Source organism: Psittacula echo (assembly GCF_963264785.1).
Source record: "Psittacula echo genome assembly, chromosome: 6".
NCBI classification, from domain to species: Eukaryota; Metazoa; Chordata; class Aves; order Psittaciformes; family Psittacidae; genus Psittacula; species Psittacula echo.
Window position 1 is genome coordinate 69457462 of NC_137743.1, and position 22699 is coordinate 69480160.

At 39.1% G+C, this 22699-nt stretch overlaps 1 protein-coding gene across 1 annotated transcript in view; it reads right to left on the reverse strand.

The window, feature by feature from the left end:
- TTN (titin) overlaps nt 1-22699 on the reverse strand; it is a gene marked incomplete at its 5' end in the record, with an annotated part of 249006 nt that overhangs the window by 160383 nt on the left and 65924 nt on the right. The window contains 39 exons of the mRNA XM_080620353.1: nt 44-91; nt 769-795; nt 909-986; nt 1096-1305; nt 1876-2136; nt 2233-2500; nt 2583-2672; nt 3019-3199; nt 3450-3732; nt 3854-3946; nt 4965-5252; nt 5976-6266; nt 6818-7105; nt 7254-7541; nt 8083-8361; nt 8460-8738; nt 8821-9099; nt 9243-9530; nt 10023-10301; nt 10425-10706; nt 10818-11096; nt 11369-11650; nt 14359-14646; nt 14818-15105; nt 15256-15534; nt 15612-15890; nt 15995-16273; nt 16508-16795; nt 16928-17206; nt 17352-17633; nt 17753-18031; nt 18776-19057; nt 19908-20195; nt 20328-20615; nt 20720-20998; nt 21097-21375; nt 21477-21755; nt 21961-22248; nt 22370-22648. Of these exons, the coding sequence (XP_080476479.1) occupies nt 44-91; nt 769-795; nt 909-986; nt 1096-1305; nt 1876-2136; nt 2233-2500; nt 2583-2672; nt 3019-3199; nt 3450-3732; nt 3854-3946; nt 4965-5252; nt 5976-6266; nt 6818-7105; nt 7254-7541; nt 8083-8361; nt 8460-8738; nt 8821-9099; nt 9243-9530; nt 10023-10301; nt 10425-10706; nt 10818-11096; nt 11369-11650; nt 14359-14646; nt 14818-15105; nt 15256-15534; nt 15612-15890; nt 15995-16273; nt 16508-16795; nt 16928-17206; nt 17352-17633; nt 17753-18031; nt 18776-19057; nt 19908-20195; nt 20328-20615; nt 20720-20998; nt 21097-21375; nt 21477-21755; nt 21961-22248; nt 22370-22648 (9744 nt within the window). The remainder of the gene's footprint in view (nt 1-43; nt 92-768; nt 796-908; nt 987-1095; nt 1306-1875; nt 2137-2232; nt 2501-2582; nt 2673-3018; nt 3200-3449; nt 3733-3853; nt 3947-4964; nt 5253-5975; nt 6267-6817; nt 7106-7253; nt 7542-8082; nt 8362-8459; nt 8739-8820; nt 9100-9242; nt 9531-10022; nt 10302-10424; nt 10707-10817; nt 11097-11368; nt 11651-14358; nt 14647-14817; nt 15106-15255; nt 15535-15611; nt 15891-15994; nt 16274-16507; nt 16796-16927; nt 17207-17351; nt 17634-17752; nt 18032-18775; nt 19058-19907; nt 20196-20327; nt 20616-20719; nt 20999-21096; nt 21376-21476; nt 21756-21960; nt 22249-22369; nt 22649-22699) is intronic.

Sequence of the window (22699 nt, forward strand, 5' to 3'; positions counted from 1 at the left end):
TGCAGATATAAAACAGCACTGTGGAACATGTATGTTAACCTACCTTCAGCTGCTTTTTGAGGTGGAACTGCAACCTTGGCATCAGGAACATCTAGAAAATCAAAATGTTTAATTGAATTAATATAAAAAATAGATTTGAATATGCTGTCCCCAAGAATAGTAGTTCATGGTGCTTTAATCATGGTTTTCCCAGCATTAAAAGATTGCAGCCTACTCCCCAAGATTAAGCTAGCTGATCAATAGATAACTAATTGCAGTAATCTTTCAATCTGGCTACACTCTACACTGTTTCATTTTATTTCTAAATAGTTCTTGCATAATTTTGGAGTATTGGGTCTTAAAAACAGTCAGAAAAGATCATTGCATATCATAGAGAGATGATTGCCATTCTGCATCCTTGGTTATTTATTTACAGCTGTGCAGAGGATATCAAATCTACTCATTGGTACCTCTTAATTGTTCTATTCCTCAGTCATTGAAACAAAATGAACTTTTGTGTTTTGAAGAACGTACAAAATTCTACACAGATTTTAAAAAACATTAATATCACTTATTTTGGAGTTACCAAGGTATTCATTGCCACTGTTTATTAGAATAAATAGCTCCTCATAGGATGATGATGATGAGGAATGTTTTTTCAGGGCCTAGGTTTGACTTACTATAACAAGGAAAAACTGAGTCAAAAATAAAAAATAGAGCAGAGCAAAGCACTAAATCTGTGACAGAGTGAAGTCTTGATCTTGTGCCAGTCTTGCTCATCATCTTTACCTGGTGGTTTCAACTCCAGTTTGATTTCTGCAAAAAAATATTAAATTTCTTTTAGTACTATTTGTATTTCCAGAATCATGCTCAAACTCACAAATTTGCAGATGGTTATAATCATAAATTTGTTCAGCAAATTCACTAACCTTTGGTTACCAGATAGAGCTCTGCAGTGCTTCTTGCTTCTCCTCTTGGTTCAAGACGAGCAATTACAGAGTATACACCTGCAACAGCCAAAAATGTTTATATTTATATGCCTTTATCATTAAAAAAACCAGACAACAAAATCAGATTAAAGTAAAGCATCAGCACAAATATTCCATGCATTTTTACCTTCATCTTCTGCATTAACATTGTGAATGGTCATATAATGACAGCGACCTTCACTTCTGAAGCTGTACTTGGGACTCTCTCTCAGTTCGGTGGGGCCTTTATACCATGTCACAACTGCATCATCAAAAGACACTTCACATTCAAAGGTTGCAGACTGGTGTTCACTCACTACAATGTTCTGTATGCTTTTAGTGAACTGAATCGGTTCTGCTGTTTTTAGGAACAAAAAATATATTAATTGTTATGCATCATAAGGCCATTTAGCTTATCTAATTCCTTCTCACTGTTTTAATAATAACAGCTACATTACAATAAGAGATAGATCTTGAAAAAGTAGAGTAAGAAAAAGGAATTCCATCTTCTTGAAGTCTTCTATGTAAGAATGAAGATTAGAAGACATAAGAGTACAACTATAAGAAGATTGCTGTGCAGATAAATTATACAAGAGAAGTCATTAAGGAGATGAAAGATAATGAATAATTAAGAAAAAGAGAAGGTCCAAGGAAAATAAAAGATTATCAGAGAAAAAGAAAATAAAAGCAAGCATGACTCAGATTGTTTGAGGGCCAGGGGATATTTAGTTATGATGATTTAGTCAAAAATACTAAGAGAAATATGACACATGTCTGAAGAAAAAGGACAGCAAACTTTCTTATTTAGTCCGTTTCCAAGTTTGGGAATACATTTTTAAGAAATTCCAATTTCATTTGTTCTATTATAGAACCTCCAGAAGCTGCTTATCACTACCGTAACAAAGAGAATTTGTATCTGTTTACAAACCTTCAATGGCCAGATCTGCAGTTGTTTCTAGATTGTCAAGCTTGCAGGTATATTGTCCCTGGTCTTCTGTTCTAACATCCTTGATGATGAGTTTGTGTACTTTGTCAGACACTTGTGTTGAATATCTCCCTCCTATCTTAATGGGTCTCCCATTTCTATACCACTGAGACTTGGCATTTGGGATAGAGAACTGACAGGACAGCGTGCAAGTGTTTCCTTCCTTGAAAGTAGCGTCATGGAGATGCCGCTCAACTGCAGGTTCTATTAGCATGTTAAAACATAATTTTAGCAGGCATCAGACAGTGGAAGAATTAATGTGTAAATTAATTCAAATACATACTTCAAAAGCATACTTACCGATCACAGTTAGCCTGGCACTAGCAATGTGTGGTCCACACACTATTCTGAAATTTCCCTGATCTTCAAGTTGGCAGTTCTTGATTCTCAGTATGTGGCAATCACCTTCAATTCTAATTTCATATTTGTCATTGGAGTCCAGCTTCTGAGTTCCCTTGTACCATGAAAGTTTAATTTCTGGATAGTTAATTTTAATCTCACATTCAAAGATAGCATCCTCATCTGTTAAAACCGTCTGATTTTCAATGTCTCTGATCAGAGTAATAGGCTGAAAAATATTAGTTTAAATTAGTTTCAAGTTCCCTGTTATGAGTTTGAATATTTCATAAATTAATCCATAAATATGTTACCTCTGTTTGTGAGAGTCGTTGTTGAATAAAAGCTACAAGTTCATCAAACTCCTGATCTTCTCTTTGAGCTCTTTCTGTAAGCTCAATTTCCTGTAAAAAGGCAGAATATACTAAAAGATTAAAGAATACTAAATGTCAAGCTGTCATGGTTGTCCAACATAGGATTAGTTCCTACATCAAATTTTCTGTAACTGTACTGCAACTAGCGTTATCTCCCCATCTTAAAAATTGAAGCCAAGTTAGGAAGACTTAGCCAGAAGGCCCATTACTTCTTCTTGGGTTTGAGTATGCAAGAAATTGAGAACTATCTGTAAAAGATCCAAAGAGGAGCCAGAAATTCCTGCACACACAGTAACATCAGATCATGGACAAGAAGTTTGTTCAAATGAACCATGTTACTCTTAACAAAGCCAATGCTAGTCACACTGTATCTTACCAGTCTATGGCTTTCTTCTGCTTGGGTTTGCTTTAGTAACTCAAAGGCTTGCAGGAGGCCACGAAAATCTGTAATTCCATACATGCGAGCATATTTCTCATATTCTTTGGGATCTACATTTTTGAGAAGTTCCAAGATATCAATAGGTTGCTCTTCCTCTCCTTCCTTCCTTTTTGGAGCGCTATTCAAAGCAATGACATAAGATAAATATGCAATGCTTTATTCGTATAAAGTTGTTCAATGAAAAAATGAATCAGCTTAGAGCTGCACTGTTGAGTGGAATCCTTTAGTTTTGTCTAGTCAGGTGCTTCTACTTTTATAAGTTATTCATGTTTAATGAATCTTAAAAAATATATCTTGATCTGAGATATATAATAAGAAATGTTTCTTCTGTGTTGATGGCAATTAATCTATACAATCTTCCCATATACCTTTTTAGTTTTGCCCTGAGATCCCCTTCAACAACTTCTTTCTTTCTTTCTTCAACTTGTAGGTTTACACTCCTCTCAATTTCACCATGTTGGTTAAAAGCTACGCATTTGTACATGCCAGAATCAGTTTTTATTGTGTCCTTTATTTCCAGTTTGGCTTCATCTCCTCTCTGCTGGATTGTAATGCGACCTCCCTGGTTGAGTTGCCTCCATTTTCCCTTCATCCATTTAACATTTGGAATTGGGTCTCCTCCAACTTTTGCAATAAATTTTGCAACAGTTTCTGCAAAAAGATGCAAATAAGGAAGCTAAGTCTTTCCAGCTTTCTATAAGAGCAGGACATAATCTCAAACAAAGGGTACAGGCAAATAGAAGACAATGTACTTTCTGAAAAGAATTCTTACTTTCCATGACTTTGACACTCTGAGGCTCTGACACAAAATAAAGTTTTCCTTCCAGTTCTGCTTTTTTAGCTGCTGGTGCAGCTGCTGGTTTTTCTAAAAAAAAAAAAAGAAAAAAGGAAAAAAAAGAAAAAAAGGAGTAAAACAATTAAAACAGATGGTTCCGTGTAATAATTTATGTTCATGCATGATGATGCTTGCAAAGGAATGACAAAAAAGGAATTAATTACAAAGATGGAAAAAAATGGTATGTAAGAGATAAAAATGCAAAATGCTTTTATGTTGTTTCAATTAACTTGCATTTTACTTTCCAGATGAAACTGAACACTGTGGGCCAGATTGTGCTGTTCATTAACTTCAATCAGGTCATTCACATTCTGCATGGATGCAAATTCATAGGTAGATGTGCAAATAAGAAGCCTCACTTTCTAAAATAGCTCAGTTTTTGGTGAGGTTTCTCTTTTCTGTTTATTTCTGAAAATTTCATCCTTGAAGTTACTTGCATTTTTTCATCAGTGACTGCTAAGTTCTTTTTTTTTTTTCCTGTTTGATCAGTTCTTAGCCTTGTGGCTACCCACATAGTAAATAATATACTATTTCTGCAAATTACTGAACTTTTAAGTTTTTTATGCAATGGTAAGGCATGACATACATGGAAGGACACATGCTTAGACCATATCTGCTTTCAGCTAAAAGTTCTAAGTGTAACAGCCCTGAAGCAACTAGCTTCTATGACCACATGCTCAATCAAATCCCTTCTGTATTTTCTTTTAATAAACACCACTGTTCCCATCCTCTGCATAAAATTTGCATGTCCAAGTAATTTCACTCATTTAGCTTGCATTTTTCAAAAATTTAGTGTTTAGATTTAGAAACTAAATTCTTAGTCTTTTTGGTAAGAATATAGTGTTGATTTGACACTGTTTATGTCCTATTTATGTAAAGTTAATTTTCAAATATACTGAATTCCCAGATTGTGTGATTTTACAAATAACTAAAATATACAAATTGTTTCTATTAGATTATTAACATTTTTGTTCCACAGAAAATAAAGTGGGATGGAATTTGGTTTAAATTTTTGTCATACACCTTGATTTTCTCCATGTTATTGTACCTTTAACGGTCACTTTAGATTTGCAAGTGTCAGTGCCAGCTGCATTTGAAGCTTTGCATACATATTCTCCTGAATCGGATTTGGAAATTGCAGCAAGTTCTAGAAGAGCTACTCCATTAGCAAAGCTGAAGTTGCATCTGTCTGAAGCTCTTATTTCTCTGCCTGCCTTCAGCCACTGAATGCGGATTGGCTGTGATCCTTGGACATGGCAGCTGAGCTGTACAGTATCACCTTCCTCTGCTGCTGCTGGTTGAAGAGGCTGGTCAAAAACTGGAGGCTTTTTGGGTTCTGGAATATGAAAATGCTTGAGTGAATACTCAAGGGAGGAAAGTAAGATTAAGAATGTAAGAGAAAAGGAGATACATGTCATTCTTAAGAAGACAAGGGCAAAGAATGAAGAAGGATAAACAGAAGCTGAGATCGTCAATCATAGTGTTAGAAAATGGAATAAGTACCAAGACAGTATGTTTTCTATGCAAACATGCAAGAAATATCTTAACTTCACACAGCAAGGACATTCACATGCGAAAAACACTGTAAGAATTAAAACACTGCTATTAGGCTGCAAAACTATGTAAGCTCCTTTAAAGAAAAAAATATGCGATCTCCTGCAATATTACCATGATGAAGTGCCATGCTGCTATAACACACAGTCAAGGCTGCACAAGCTTAGGAGTAAATTCACAGGAAAACTGTTTTTCCACGAAAAGAGGATGATTAAAAATTCAATAGGAATGTCACAAAGATTTCAATGTTCAATTTAGATCAGTCATAGCAAATAGTGAAAAAGAAACCCCTTCTTGAAAAATATTGTTTTATTTTAATTTAAAAAAATTAGAAGAATTCTTTGATTTTGTGGTTTAACTCAGTTTAGTCCTTGCATCTCAGGACAAATTACTGCCGGACAAATTAAAGTAAGTAAAACCAGCTCATAAGATGGAAGCTGTATGTTTTCAGCTAACATGCAACAAAGAAAAGTAAGAAGCAAAATAAAATAAGTCTTCAACTAACCTCTGATAACAACAGAAGATGTACACAACATGCTTCCTGCTTCATTGGACACTTTACAGGTGTATAAACCAGCATCTGATTGCTCTACACACTTTATGTGCAAAATTAAGGTGTTATTTTTGAAAGATATTTCACAATGAGGGCTTGAATGAACTTCCTGATTGTTTTTATACCAAGCAACAGTCAAAGGCTGAGAGCCGGCAACACGGCCCTCAAGTTTAAGTTCATTCCCTTCTGTTTCTTCCACTGCTTCAGACAGTTTCTTAGTGAAAGTAGGTGGAGATTTTCGTTCTGTAAGAAAAAAAAAAAAAAAAAAAAGAAGAACAAAATTAACAAAATTCTATGAATGAAATGGAAAATTCTACAGAAAATGTTTCAAGAAAAAAATAATTCAACATTGAGGAATTAATACTTGCTGTCATTTAAACAGGATATTTGGGTTTTTTTAAGTGAAAGCATGCTAAGATAAACAGCACGTGCCTTGCTTTTACAGTCACTGTCATATTTGATTTTCTTACTTGAAAAAAAAAATCCTCTTACATTTTTACATCAAATGCCATAAAATCCCCAAGATTTTTGTCAAGTTCCCAAGAAAGAAATAGGCCAAAGCCTATAAAGAAACTAGTCCAAAGAAAGTATTCATTCATTTCTCTTCCCATCATTGCTGGTGACCAATCCTAACCCTCTTCAGAGACGCATAGGTACCTTCAGGTACTTTCAAGCTATATCTCAAGAGTTCTTCTCAAAGTTATCTTGCAGCAATAAAGCTAACTTCCTTTGTAATTAAAGAAAGAAAAATGTACGCACAAAAGTGTACACACAATGTATTATCTATTCAATACCTTTAACAGTCAGCTGAGCTGTGCAAGAGTCCTTTCCAACTTCATTGCTAGCATAGCATGTATACTGTCCAGAGTCTCCCCTTTCAACTCTCAAGATGGTCAAGTGGGCTGTGTTGTCTACATAACTGATTTGGTAGTTTCTTCCTGTTCTAATCTCTTGGTTATCTTTTGCCCAAGTGACTTTAATAGGCTGTGTTCCAGAGATGTGACACTCAAAGTCAGCACTTTCTCCAATAATACCATCCACAGGTGTAATTGGGATGTCAAAAAATGGAAGAGTCTTCCCTTCTGAAGAGTGAAATAAATAAAAAGGCATCAGTTTAAAATCCTGATTTGCTTTAAACCTGTGTGAAATAAATATAATTTGTACAGTATTAAATCTATTTATGAAGTTAGTTTTGAGATATTTCCATTAAATATTTCATAGCCCACTGACCTGTAAGGACAAGCCTGCCACTAGAAGAAGCTGTCCCAATTGCATTGGTAGCTGTGCAGGTATATTGCCCCATAAGGCTCCTATCTGTTTTCAAAATCTGAAGAGTTGCTACATTATCTACGAAGGATGTATGAACATTGTAGTCCTCTTTTACACGTACACCATCTTTAAACCAAGATACTTCTATAGGTTCTGAACCAGCAATGCCACAATCAAATGTAACTGGTAAGCCAACAGTTTCATGGACATCTCTTAATTTTCGCGTAAAAGAAGGAGGAAGTTTACGCTCTGTAAGAAAACAGGTATTGTACAGTGAAGGCTTTCAGAATATACGCACCTATTGTTGTACTCAACAATAATCACTGCCTAATATATTGTAGAGTACACTCGACTTTTACTTATAACTTCTGATTAAAAATTTTATTCAGCATATCATTTATTTGGAACCTGATATGAAAAGAGCACTGTGCATATGTTTGCAGTAAAATGTATAACCATTCTGCCATCAGTTACAACCAGTGACCCTATTAAAACCTCAGGACTGCTAACGGTAGAAACAATCAATGAAATATCCTCAATCGGAAAGGAAGATACAGAAGCTTGTATCCCTACAGAACAGCTGTGATCAATGAAAGACACATTTTGATTCGCTCCACCAGTAGACTTTTGTTAAGAGAAGACAGTAATGCAGGGACAAGCCAAGTCAAGAAACTGTAAAGCGTTTAACACAGAAAAGGTAATATTTGTGTTGTTTGTTCGTTCTTTTGAAATAGCAAACATACTTAAGAAAAATATGCCATTTTCACATGTTTTTAAACTAAATATTCACCTTGAACTGTCAGCAAAGATGATGAAGCAGCCTCACCAACAGCATTTTCTACTTTGCAGATGTAGTCCCCACTGTCACTACTGTCTACCTGGCTGAAAACCAGAGTGGCAACTTGGTTTTTAAAGTGCATTTTCATAGCAGCAGTTCCTCTCAGCTTTGTATCGCCTTTGTACCATGATACAATCATTTCTGGTGTTCCAGCAACTTGGCACTGTAAGGATGCGGAATCCCCAACAGTCACCTGCACTGGCTCCAAGGGTGTAATGAAGTAAGGTGGTTCTGAAGAACAAATATACACCATTAGCACAAAAAGGTATTGCGCAATGACTATCAGTAGTTCAAATAACACTTGATGAAATGATGGTGGCTTGACGCACCTAATATTGTGATTGCACCATGACAATTATCTTGTCCAGAATCATTTTCAATATGACAAGAATATTGCCCCTGATCTTCTAGTTTGCTATTAGGTATTTCCAGTATAGCAGATGTTTCTGTAGTGGTGATGCTACACCTTTCAGAGTGCATTAATTTTACTCCATTCTTCTTCCATGTCACTGAAATTGGTGGAGTGCCCGTGTATGTGCATTCCAAGATTAAATTTTTTCCTTTCTCTACACTTAAATCATTCACCTTCTTCACAAATTTGGCTGGTTCTATAAAGAACAATGGGAAGAAAAATCAAATAAAGCCAAGAGATCATTTTTAGAAGCATAAGAAATAGTAGTCTGGACGAACCTTTGACAAAAAGATGTGTTGTGCAAGAAATCTTCCCTGCCTCGTTAGAGATCTGGCAAGTGTAGTCTCCACTCTGAAGAGGATGTACATCAAATAGCTCCAGTTCTGCAACTGAATCTTGCAAGGTGATATTGCATCTGTGTCCTGGTGCTAGCTCAACACTACCTCTAAACCATTTAACTTCCAATGGAGAGGAGCCTTTTATGATACTGGTAAAGGTTATGTTTGCCCCAGATAAAACATTCAGTGGTTCAGGTTTCTTCACAAAAGATGGTGGTTCTAAGCATGCAAATAAAACAAAAGAAGTACATTTCAACTTCTGATGAAGAGCATGATAATAAGAAATATGTACAGAGCAAAGAATTAAGTCTTTTTGAAAATATATTTGTGCCTTCTGACTCTGGTTTCTTATTGATACTGACCTCTAACACTCAAAAATGCGCTGCACTCATCAGACCCAGCTACGTTACTAGCTGTGCACAAATAAGTTCCCATATCAGATTCCTGAAGTCCGTTCACTTTCAGAGAACAGGTATTGTCTGTAAGAGTAGCCTGATATTTGTCTCCACTGATAATCTCCTCTCCGTCATGAAACCAGGAAACAAGAATAGGTGGTGATCCATAAACTTTGCACTCCAGTACAGCAGAAGAACCCAGCTGACCATATGTTTCTTTCAGTTTTCTTGTGAAAGAAGGAGGTATAATACGATCTGCATTTTTTTTTTAAACGAAAAAAGAATAAAAAAAAATAAATACCATACAGGACCTTAAAATGCAGAAAGTTTCCCATGCATAATAAAATCACTGAAATTTCTTTTGATGTATCTGCTTAAGCAATCTGTTCCTACACACCTAAGTCATCGAAAAATAGATAGTTTATGGTTAAGGATATGTTGGAACTTTCATTCACACTTTTGAGGGACACCTTTTATTTTTGCATTTCTTTTTTCATAAGAAATATTGCACCAGCTGTCCAAGAAGACATGTAGACTAAAGCCAAAGAAATGAAGCCCTCGCAACAACTGCCCCTCAGAGGTTAGATAGGCATCCATTCTTGATGTCTGTCAAAGTGGCATGCCAAGTACTCCTAAGATTATACAAGTGATGAGTCTCTCAGGCTGCCAGTCTTGAGAATCAGTTTGCTATCCGAAGGTGTTATAAAAGAACTGTAGGATCAGATGTGACTCGAATAGTCAACTAACCTGAGACATGCACTGAAGCTGTGCAGCTGCTTTTACCAACACTGTTTTCCACCTCAAAGGTATATTCTCCACTGTCTTCTAGTCTTGCATTGAGAATCTTAAGCCCAGATACTTTATTGAAGAAACTGATTTTATATTTATGGTCAGTGGACAGTTCATTCCCATCCTTAAGCCACCTAGCAGTAAGCTCTGGCGTGCCATCTACTGTGCATTCCAGAGTACATGAGTCTCCTGATGTAACTTTGACTGGGCCTGGCTTCTCAACAATGACTGCAGGTTCTGCAATGATATGCAAGTCACAAATATTTTAAAACCAACAATGCAATAATTATTAGTATTGTAAAAATTGAAATTTTAAAGCATAGTAGACCACATTGTGTTTTTTAATCTCATGCTACAAACCTAGAACTCTCAGTGTGGCAAAGCATTCCTGAACTCCAGCATCATTTTTTATCTGACAAATGTATTTCCCAGCATTGGCTGGTTCTGCATTTCCAATCCGCATAGTTGCAATGTTTTCTGAATAGGAAATCCAAAGATTATCACTTTCTCTGATGATTTCCCCTTTGTCTTTTAACCACAGAACAGAAATGGGCTGTGATCCTTCCACTGCAGCCTGCAGTTCAATCGACTCCCCAACTACAACAGTGAGATCACTCAGCTTCTTCACAAAGGTTGGTGGTGCTATTTAAGAGAAGATATTTAACAGTAAAAAAAACATGCCAGTAGTGGCAAAGTAGGAGGAGAATGACAGGAACAATGCAATGCCAAGAAGATGCCAATCTTTATACAAACCTCTTAGTGTTACAGAGCCAATACAGGAGTCACTTCCCACATCATTTACAGCTTTACAGTGATATTCACCAACATCTGCAGTATCCACACTGAGAATGTGAATACTAGCTAAGTAGTTCTCAGACATGACCTTATACTTCTTGCTGCTCCGAATTTCTCGTTTGTCTTTGTACCAAGAAATCTGGAATGGAGGAGTGCCCTGAAGCTCACATTCTAGGTGAATGTCAGACCCTTTCAAGGTCTCGATTGGATGGGGCTTCTTGGTAAAAATGGGGGGTGCTGAAAAAAGATAAAGGGAGGAGTAAATTTTGTGTTACTTGAGGGAAGGAGATTAAAGAAGACAAAGTATTCAAGTAGCCACTCTGATGCTAAACAGCAAAAACAAACCATAATTAAGATAGATATCCCACAGTATAACAAGCAGACAAGAGATTTCCCCTCTATTCAGACAGGTTTTGGCCTCTCTGACTAAAGAAAGTGGGATTTAAGAGCTTTTCCAAAAAGGAGGACTCATAGAGATAGAAAGGTAAGGAAAGAACTGTGTTTCTGACCTTTTACTTTCAGTGAGGTACTGGTGCTTGCACTACCCGCCAGATTGTGAGCTTCACAAGTGTAGTCACCACTGTCTTCAACACTGAGGTTGTACATTTCAATGACTGCCACTGAATCCACAAAGGACATCTGGTATTTTTCACTGGGATGGATCTCAGTTTCACCTTTGTACCAGGTGACTTTGATTTCCGGAGATCCACCTATTTTGCATTCATACTTAGTGGAATCATGCTGTTTCACAAGTCTTGAGGAGTCTAGTTTCTTAATAAACCTTGGTGGTTCTGGAAAGCCAAAAAGTGGAAATGTTGCTTTAAACTGCACTGATTCTTTGAATAAGCAGGGAAATATGTAAGAGAAAATATAAACCTTCTGGACTTATGCTAACATTTTAATTTTGTAATTGCTATGATTTTTTTTAAGATTATTTTAAGTTTATTTTATTTAGGAAGCAAACTAGTTCTCCATATGCATTTCAGATGGTTTCTCCTTACTTTTTTGTCCCACTCTACTTCTCCCATGTATTCAGTACAGATCAACTGATGTGTGGTTTCCTTTAAGTAATTTCCTCCAGCAATACATGAGTACTCAAAATACCTGATGGAAATGTAAGAATCCTAAGAGTTCAGCCAAGAAATATTATTAAAAGCATTTATGCAGAGCATTATAGCAACTGCTTTATGTCTTAAAATGTCATTAACAACTGATACAGTCAATAAATGTACCTGCATTATAACACTTCACAAATTTATGGCAATGCCAAACATAAAGGTGCATATAAGGAACAGAAGCCAAGGAGATTACGTAACAAACAATATAGGTTTAAAATAATCATGCTGGGAAGAATTGTGAGATGGTTGGTATTAAAGAAATTAGTGTTAAAGGTCCTATGACTGAAAAGTAAATCATTTTTTCTGTAAAGGAGATAAAGAAGTGGGGGTTTGACACTTTTCATCAAAAGTACTGTGCGCATGGGTCAGAATCACAGGACTGAATGCTCACAGATCAAAGATATAACTAGTAAACCCATGAGGTGGTAATGTAAGCACAGCAAACAAATCTCCCTGTGAAACAGGATGAAGTGCCTCTTTGTGCATCTGTCTGTGAAGTGTAGGAAGAATATCTATTTTATTGTTGGTTACTTCAACCTGTGTGACATTTGCAGAACATCCTATGTTGTTAGTAACAAAACTTCCTTAGAGTTTCTAAAAATAGAAATGATGGTTTGTTTAGATAAGGACTCTTGGAACCTTTGTATTATATTATCAGATTTCACTTTGGCAAAGAAGTGATTCTCTATCTGCATACTAACAGCTGATGAGTAGTCACAGTCTAATTCCATTCCTTACCTAAAATGGGGATATATCACCAAAAATGTGGATATACAAGTTACTAAGGTATATACTTAGAACGTAAAGCAGTTTCTATAACCTAAAGCAATTGTTAAAACTACAGAGTGAGAATTTCAGGTGTTAAAGCATGAAAAGTGATAAAACTCTGGGAAATTACCAAGGTCAATCAAACAAAAGAACCTAATTCTACAAACAAAAGGATGTGTGTTATAGAAATGAGACAGCATCTGCTCAAATTAAACACACACAAATCAATACACAAAAGAGCTTTCTCTTTCAAGTTCTACAGAAAATGGCTGCCAAACAATGAATATCATTAATTTTACAACCCTGGGGAAACTGTACAAATTTTAAAGGATTAAAGTGGGTGTCAGTGTAAGTTCAGGCTCAAAAAGGAAAATAATAATTGTGGAGGGAAAAAAAAAATCAGGATTTTATGAATAAAGAGTTGAAGAGTAAGAAAACATCTAAGGTCAGGATCTTCTTGTGAATGGTAACTCTAGCCAAATAAACTTCTCAATAATATAATTAATAATAAACAGAAATGTGACTGTGGTGGAAACAAGCTTTAAATCTTTTAAAGAGGTTAGGTTTCTTGCTACAGTCCTTCAATGCTTTTTGTAAGTCAAACTACATAGTAACAGCATCCCTACTTGTCACTGAATCCACAAGTATTTCAGTCTATCCCATTCTTTCTGCCCCCACCAAGAAAAATCCCTATGGATAGAACATACTTTAGATATAAGTATGTAATACATTTGACATGCAATTATTAGTGATTTTGCTAGTGGTAGTTTGGCTTCTTATGTTATTTGTCTTACAGAATAAAAGTCATAGTATTTACTCTTGAAATGTTTTTTTTGATTTTTTTTTCCTCCCAAAGTTCATGCAGAGAGGAAAAAAAAAAGGGGGGGGGGGGCACTAAATGAATGGGGACATTATTTAAGAGCTGCATTTTACACTCTTTCCTTTATAAAATCACTAAGTATGAGATATCCGGAGCAGCTGTAAACAAATCCTGTGTTCCCACCTACATTAAGGAAATTAACATGCAAGTGTCACTTGTGCCAAGACAGTTTGATCCAGTCATAAATTTAGATGACTAAAAGATTCTCCACTATATGGAGAAGCAAAGTGTTGGAAGAATGGATGTTTGTCACCAAGTGTACTCTCAGATCCTCCAGTCCTGCTATCTAGAACAGCAGTTTTCAATGTTTCCAGTCTGTGAAAGGGTAAAATTATTCACAGCAGCTGTACACCCAGTAACAATACATTGAAGTCTCATAAGTTAACTGAGCTTCCCTCAGTTACCTTTCTGTCGCCTGAACAACCTAGTGAATGAAGAAAGACTTAAAGAAAGACAGCATTTGCTGGCCAACAGGGCCATTCATAAAGGCGCAACAAGGCTGTAAGTCAGATTTAACATTTCAATGAAAGAATTCCTTTGACCAGATAAATCACACACTGTACCAGAAGAAAGATTAATAAGTATTTAGGTATTACAATAATATTTAAATAAGACATCACAGTGTAGCCTCTTATAAAGCTTGTTAGCCTCACACATATCTGCATTCAAGGCTTTGGTCTCCAGATGTCTCCCTTGCAAAGAAAAGTCTCATGAACGCTAAAGCTCACAATACCTTGTACAGCCAGCTCAGCTGCGCACGCATCCTTTCCAACACTGTTGCTGGCAGTACATGTATAGAGTCCAGCATCCCCTTTACCAACTTTTAGGACTGTCAAGCTGGCCATATTTTCCACCAATGTCATCTTGTAGTTGCCACCTGGGCGAATCTGTCTGTTGTCTCTCGTCCAAGTAATCTTCATGGGAGCAGAGCCAGTTACATGGCACTTAAAAGTTGCACTTTCTCCTAGTGCTACATCAACAGATGCTGGCTTGATGTCAAAGAAGGGAGGTTGTAGATGTTCTGCAAAGGGGAAAGCATGGCAGAGCTCATCACTGAGCCCTACTCAACACACACCTCACCATGCCATGCCCATGGCTCTGTGGCCACCATACAATGGGTAGAGTGGGGAGGAGGGTGAAGAAATAAAAGAGCAAATACATACAAATACATCTTTAAGTGTAAGCTACAAACCTGTGAGGAGAAGTTTGGCGCTAGAAGATGCAGTCCCCAAAACATTTTTGGCTGAGCAAGTGTATTGGCCACAGTGAGCCATACTTGTTTGCAAGATCTGGAGAGTTGCAACATTATTTAAGAAGGCTGATTGCATGTTATCACTGTCACTTAAGAGAACCCCATCCTTGTACCAAGACACCTGGATAGGCTCTGAGCCATTTATGCGGCAATCAAATGTCACTGGGGCACCAACCGCCTCCTGAATATCTTTCAGTTTTCTGGAGAATGTAGGGGGGATTTGCCGTTCTGCAAAATAATAATAACCACCAGAGTAAGTAGGAAGCCACCCTGCTAATGTAGAATTAATTAATTCTGAAATTAATAAGAACCCCTTTCTGTAAGTAACAAAGAGTTCCTACAAACTACCCCCAGAAAGAGTGGCCCTTGGCACATCACCTTTAACAACAAGCAGAGCTGTGGAGGCGGCGAAGCCAACACTGTTTTCTGCTTTACAGATATATTCTCCAATGTCACTATCCTCTATGGTGGAGAATGCCAGTGTTGCCACATTATTCTTGAAGTGCATTTTGTAAGCCTGTGTTGATCTGAGCTTGGTGTCATCTTTGTACCAGGACACCTTGATTTCTGGTGCACCACCAATCTGGCATTTTAACGTCAAGGGCTCTCCAACCTTCACCTCCACACGGTCCAAGTTTGTGACAAAATAGGGTGGTTCTAGGGAAAGAGAGAGCATGGTGAGCAGATGTGGAGCATCATCATGGTCCCTTAGGGGGATCTGGAGTGCTCCATACCTAAGATAGATACAAGGCTGTGGCAAACATCTCCACCTGCCTCATTTGCCACCTCACAGGTGTATTCGCCTTCATCACTCTTGGTGCTGTTGAAGATTTCAAGAATTCCAGATTTGTCAGTAGTTGTAACACTGCAGCGTGGAGACTGAGCAATGGGCACGCCATTTCTTTTCCAGGTGACAGAGACAGGAGGGGTGCCTGTGTAGCTGCTTTCCAGCACAATGGACTTCCCCTGCTCCACACTGAAATCACTTAATTTCTTCACAAATACTGCAGGCTCTGTGAGGAGGCATAGATCAACAGTGAGAGGGACAGATGTGGCAGGGCTACAGGCAGAGCATGAAGGGATATACCTGTGTGTACATGCGCACACACAAACACACCTTTCACAAAGAGTTGGGTTGTGCATGAGGCACTACCGGCATCATTTGTGACAACACAGGCATAGTCCCCACTATGGCCTGGCTCCACGTTGTATAGCTGCAGCTCTGCCACAGACTCGTCCAGAGAGATGGAGCAGTTGCTGTCTGGCACCAGCTCCCTGATGCCTCGGAACCAGGTCACTTTGAAGGGAGTGCTGCCCTTGATATAGGTGCTGAATGTCACATTTGATCTGGGCAAAACTTCCTGGGGATCAGGTATCTTCACAAAAGAAGGTGGTTCTAAGGATCATGCAAAAGAGTGAAGAGGGAGAAAGATGTTAATAGGAGAGTCGCTGGGAGAGGAAAACTGGAGTAAGTTTGAATCAAAAAAAAAAAAAAAAAAGAAAAAAAAAGAGAGAAAGATAGAGAAAAGGGAAAAAAATAATAAAATAAAAGGGACCATGGGAAATCTGAAGGAAGAAAGAGAGAGGGAAGAAGAATTTTGTTGAAGGGCTGTAGTATCCTTCCACTGACCTTGTACAGTCAAGAAGGCACTGCATTCATCAGATCCAGCTACATTGTTTGCCACACAGGTATATGGCCCTGTATCTGTGACATCCAAGGCGTTCAGTTTCAAAGCACAAACATTATCCAAGAATGAGATTTCATATTTTTCTCCACTAACAATCTCATTCCCATCCTGATACCAGGACACAGATATGGGGGATGTGCCAGACACTTTGCACTCCAGAAGCACTGAGGATCCCAGCACCCCATTTGTTTGCTTTAGTTTTCTTGAGAATGAAGGAGGAACAAGGCGATCTAAGCAGAACAGGGCAGAAGGATAGAAAGAAAAGTGTTTGGATTTTTTTTTTTTTTTAGGAGAAAGGAAAGGGGAAAAAGAAAAATGCTTTCTTTAAAGATAAGTGTGAACTATAAAGACATAGAGCTGACCTGAAACATCAACTGAAGAAATGCAGCTGCTGTCCCCCACCTCATTGTGCACCTCAAAAGTATACAAGCCCCTGTCTTCCCTGCCTGCAGAAAAGACTTTCAAAGTGGATATATTGTTGAAAAAGGTAATTTGGTATTTGCGGTCACTCCTTAGTTCTCTGCCATCTTTGTACCATTTGGTGATAAGTTCAGGTGTTCCTCCTACTTTGCACTCCAATGTAAAAGGATTGCCAGCCATTACTGTAATTGGCTCGGTCTTCTCTAAGATGACTGCTGGTTCTGAAATAGGAAGGTAAGGGTCAGTGTGTCACCAGGATACCTACCCACAAAACAGCGAGCACAGGGCATATGCAGAAAACAAAGGCTGGTAAAGGCAATTGTGCAAGCTGCAAGATACAGTAGTTGTGAAGCAGGCTATACCCACCTAGGACTTGTAAAAAGGCAGAGCACTCCCGCATGCCAGCATCATTTTTGATCTGGCAGATGTACTTCCCAACATCAGCTCCTTCTGCACTAGCAATCTCAAGAGTTGCAATGTTGTCCATAAACCACATTTGGACATTTTCGCTCTCCCTAATAACTTCACCCTTGTCCTTGAGCCAGACAACAGAAATTGGTGGGGATCCTTCCACCACTGCCTGCAGGGCTGTTGGCTCCCCAATGAAGATTGCAGTGTCACTCAGCTTCTTAGCGAAGCGTGGAGGTTCTGATTGCAAAAAACAATGAGGCAGAAGAGGGTTAATGATACATGCCTGCTTAGAAGAGAGACAGCCAGGAGATCAAGAAGAGAGGGTGGTGATGCTGTTGATTCTTCAGCATACAAACCTTTGAATTTCACCGGGCAGATGCAAGTGTCGCTTCCCACCTCATTCATAGCTTTGCACTGATATTCTCCAGTATCTTGAGCTTCCAGACTGAGAATATGAAGACTGGCAATGGAGTGCTTTGCTGTCACCTTGAACTTCTTGCTGCTTCTGACCTGCCTCCGGTCCTTGAACCAAGCAACCTCAAAGGGTGGAGTCCCTGCTATCTCACACTGGAGAATAACATCTGAGCCTTTAAGTGTGTCAACAGGACTTGGCACCTTGCTAAAAACAGGTGGTTCTATAAAAAAAGAATCACATATGATGTGTGAGCTTGCTTCCCTGGGTGGGTTTCTGGATAATAGGAGGCAAGGTATTCAGGAAGGGGGCCTACACTTAGTCTTGTAAACCCATATTTAGCTTCTGAATGTGTGGTGTCACCTCTGAAAAATGCCGGGTCCCTGGCATCTCCCAGCAAGCCAACCCACCACTCAGAGCCTCAAGGGCAGAAATATGATGCTTCTGCACCTGTTTGGAGTCCGTGCTCAGTGCCCCTCCCCAAAAGCCACTCTCCAGGACCACATTCCAGCTTTCACCCGCCTCTTTACAGTCATGAAAGCTACCATCAGTGAGGTTCAGCAACACATCCTCCTCTTCCGTCTTAAATTTCATTCCTGCCAGGATCACTGTGTATAAAGAGGAGATGGAGGGATGGCTGTAAAGTATGCCCAGCTTCCTCACCATCCTGGTGTAACACCTAGTCCATGCTCCCTTTGCGGTCTGACAAGCTTGCCTTATTCATCTTGTAAATTACTCAAAGGAGAAGACAAGGGAATGGCTGCACAATGCTGAACATCCATCATTATTTCCTGCCTCATCTCTGCTGTTTAAACACAGCAGCATTTGAACGTGAGAGTAGCTGGAGAGAAACTGCCCCAGCAGCCACCAACTGCCATAGTAGCAGCTCCCTGTCCAGGGGGATGTGCAGCTGGAAGAGAGCACAAAAGCCAAGGATTCTGGTAGTGTGTGGAGCTGTGCTGCTAACCTTTCACTGTGACTGAAGTGCTGCAGCTGGCTGTGCCAGCAGAGTTCTGGGCTTCACATATGTAGTCACCAGCATCTTCAGTGTTGGCATCCAAGATGGTTAGTATTGCCATGGAGTCTACAAAGGACATGTGGAGCCTGTCGCTCGCCTGGAGTGCCTGATCATTTTTGTACCACACGGTTCTGATCTCTGGTGTGCCACTGATTTTACATTCAAGTTGAACTGTGTCTCCCTGCTTCACGAACCGCAAAGCTTCAGGCTTCTTGATGAACTTGGGAGGTTCTGTAGAACAGAGCAAGTATGTAAAGAGTGACAGTATACCTGTTAGCCATGTGAAATCTACAGTGCTGAGAAAGAGTTATGGGGAACACAAGAGTATTGCAGCACAAGAAAGTAAGCTTGCTATAGCAGTTGGCTGTATCCCCAACCAGAGTTTCCTCTCAAGAAAGATAGAGAAAAGAAAGAAAAGACAACAACTAAAACCATGTTCTGCCAACTCTAGAGCCTGATGAGTCATCTGGAACTGCAGAAACACAAGAAGGATGATTGCAACACCCAAGGGAAATTTTTTTTGTTACCTTTGAGAGGTGAAAATATCCCCAGGCCAGTGTGAAAGATTTGACAAGCCCTTCACCCACAGGAGCAGCAGAAACACGGTAGGAATAGTTTCACTTGCATACAAATCTTTAAAGCATATTTCTGCATGAAGAAGTTAAGTGATTCATAGTCTAGATTATATCAGCATTTCAGAACTCCAATTGAAATCCTTAGCAAATTTGATTGTCACTAATGCTGGCCTACAGATGCAAAGTAGTAGTATTTACTGTATCACCATTTTCCACATAGTATTTGCTATGTGCGAATACCACTCTGACTGTAGTTTAAGAACTAATGACAAAGTAAAATGTAGGGTGATTCCAGCTTCCAATTCAAAGGGCTTCACAACGGGACTTTCCCCTTGGAGATTTTGCAGGTACTACTGTCATGCTCTATGATAGAAGAAGGTCACCACATGTCTGCTTTCTGGAAAACTAATGATCGCAAACTGGAAAGGGTGGAAGATGAAACTCAGTAACAAAGAGGTCTGTTTACCCAAGTAAAAGAAAACGAACAAACGAAGGTGACTTAATACCTTTGACACAGAGCTGGGCTGAGCAAAAGTCTTTACCAACTTCATTACTAGCTTGGCAAGTATATTGGCCAGAGTCTCCTTTACCCACTCTGAGCACACGAAGGTGAGCTGTGTTGGCTACAAATGTAATATTGAAGTTTCCTCCAGTTCGGATCTCCCGACCGTCCTTGGACCAGGTGATATGTATTGGCTGGGCTCCAGTAACATGGCATTCAAAGTCAGCACTTTCTCCAAAAGGCACATCAATAGATTCTGGCTTGGTGTCAAACACAGGTGCTTGCTTGGGTTCTAGAAACACAAGAAAACCATGTAATACTCATACTTCATGAAAAAGCTAATCTAACACACTGATACCACTGCATGCATGAAACAGGAAGGGGTAGCCTGTGGTCAAGGCAAAAGTTTTGCAAGCCAACACACCTGCCACTGTGAGCCTAGCACTTGAAGTGGCAGTGCCCACAGCATTGGTGGCTGTGCAGGAGTACTGCCCAGTATGATTCATCTCGGTTTGCACCAGTTGCAGCACTGCAACATTATCTACAAAGGATGTGTGCACCTTGTCGTCATCACTTAGCAGCACACCATCTTTATGCCAAGCCACAGTAATGGGTTCTGAGCCATTGAGCCGGCACATAAATTTAAGGGGTAATCCAACAGGGTGCTCGATGTCCTTTAATTTTCTTGCAAAGGAAGGTGGTCGTTTGCGCTCTGGAAGAAAGTAGGTAAAGGATAAATATGCCCCAGGAAACAGGGTTTTTACATAATTTTGTAAGAAAAAAAGAGTTTGCAGTAAGTTAATATAAAATCATCACCTTGAACTGTCAAGAGAGCCTTTGTAGATGCAGTTCCTACACTGTTTTCCGCCTTGCAGATATATTCTCCGCTGTCATTGCTAACCGCTTTGTTGAAAATAAGTGTAGCAACGTTGTCTTTAAAGAACACTTTGTACTCAGGAGTAGACCTGAGTTTTGTATCACCTTTGTACCAAGACACAGTGATTTCTGGTGTGCCACCAACACGGCATTGCAATGTTGTGTAATCCCCAACGGACACCTCAAGAGATTCCAAGTGTGTAACAAAATAGGGAGGTTCTAAAAAAGAAAAGCATTTAGGCTCATTATAGTGCCAGGCCTTACAAGATACACACTTGAAAGAACAAGCATGAAAAAGAAGCAAAGGGAGCACACACCTAGAGTAGAGACTACAGCCCCACAAACATCTCTTCCTGCCTCATTTTCAACATGGCAAGTGTATTCTCCTGCATCCTCTTTGGTGCTGTCAAGTATTTCCAGGATGCAGGATTTCTCTGTGGTGGTGATACTACACTTCTGAGATTGAGTGATGGTGCGGCCATTCTTCTTCCATGTCACAGAGATGGGCAGGCTGCCTGCGTAAGTTCCTTCCAGGATGATGGCTTTGCCGGGCTCTACATACTGATCACTCAGTTTCTTCACAAAGACTGCTGGCTCTAACAAAGGGTAAGAAGTCACAAATGTTGAGCGCTACAGGGCTAATGGAGAAAAGGAAACAATGTTTTAAGGTAAATAGAGAGATGCCATCTTTACAAACCTTTTACTGTAAGGTGTGTTGTACAATTTGCCCTGCCAGCATCATTAGTCACTAGACAAGTGTATTCTCCGCTTTGGAGAGGAGTTACGTCAAATAACTCAAGCTCCACAACAGAGTCCTCTAAGTAGATATTGCATTTGTCTCCTGGCACAAGCTCATTGGACCCTTTAAACCAGTTCACCTTAAAAGGTGGGGTTCCTCTGATAACACATGTAAAAGTGATGCTTGTGCCTGGCAAGACATCCAGAGCCTCTGGTGTCCTCTCAAAAGAAGGTGGTTCTAAACACACAAGAGAAAAAGAGAGGTAAGACAGATTGCTACAGGATAATCCTGGCATTTCCACACCTACTGAAGATAAAGAACACAATCTTTATTTTCTTCATCAATAATTTTTCCCAAGCATATTTACAAAAGACCATAGGTAATGTCAAGAGAAAAAGAGAAAAGGACAGCTTAGAGAGCTTCCTGACCACCATACACTGACCTTGTACGGTCAATACAGCACTGCATTCATCTGAACCAGCTATGTTGGTAGCTTTGCAGGTGTAAGTTCCAGCATCTGAATCACTCAATGAATTCACTTCCAAAATACAAAGGTTATCTGAAAAGGAGATTTGATGTTTTTCCCCACTGACTAACTTCAGTCCATTTCGGAACCAAGCCACAGAAATAGGAGGTGAACCCGACACTTTGCATTCCAGCAATGCTGAGGAACCCAGGACACAAGGAGTTTCCTTCAATTTTCTTGTGAAAGAAGGAGGAATGATTCGATCTGTATAAGAAAACATAATAAATACATGGTTAGAAAGAAAAGGAAGGAAGAAATGGGAGAAAGGAAGGAGAACATGACTGAGTGTTTTTGTAAAAGACAGAAAACAAGCTACCCAACCAACCTAAAACATCAACTGATGCTGTGCAACTGCTTTTCCCCACGTCGTTCTGCACTGCAAAAGTGTACAGTCCAGCATCTTCCTTTTCTGCATCCATAATTTTAAGCGTAGATACTTTATTGAGGAAAGTAATTCTGTATTTCTGGCTGCTGGTCAGCTCTTTGCCATCCTTGAACCACCCAGTGGAAAGCTCTGGCGTGCCTGCCACTTTGCACTCCAAAGTACAGGCGTCTCCTATAGTAACTCTCATTGGTTCTGCTTTCTCTACAATGACTGCAGGCTCTAGAAGGAGAGATGGGTAATATGTATGGTGAACACAGAAATTAAGGAGTA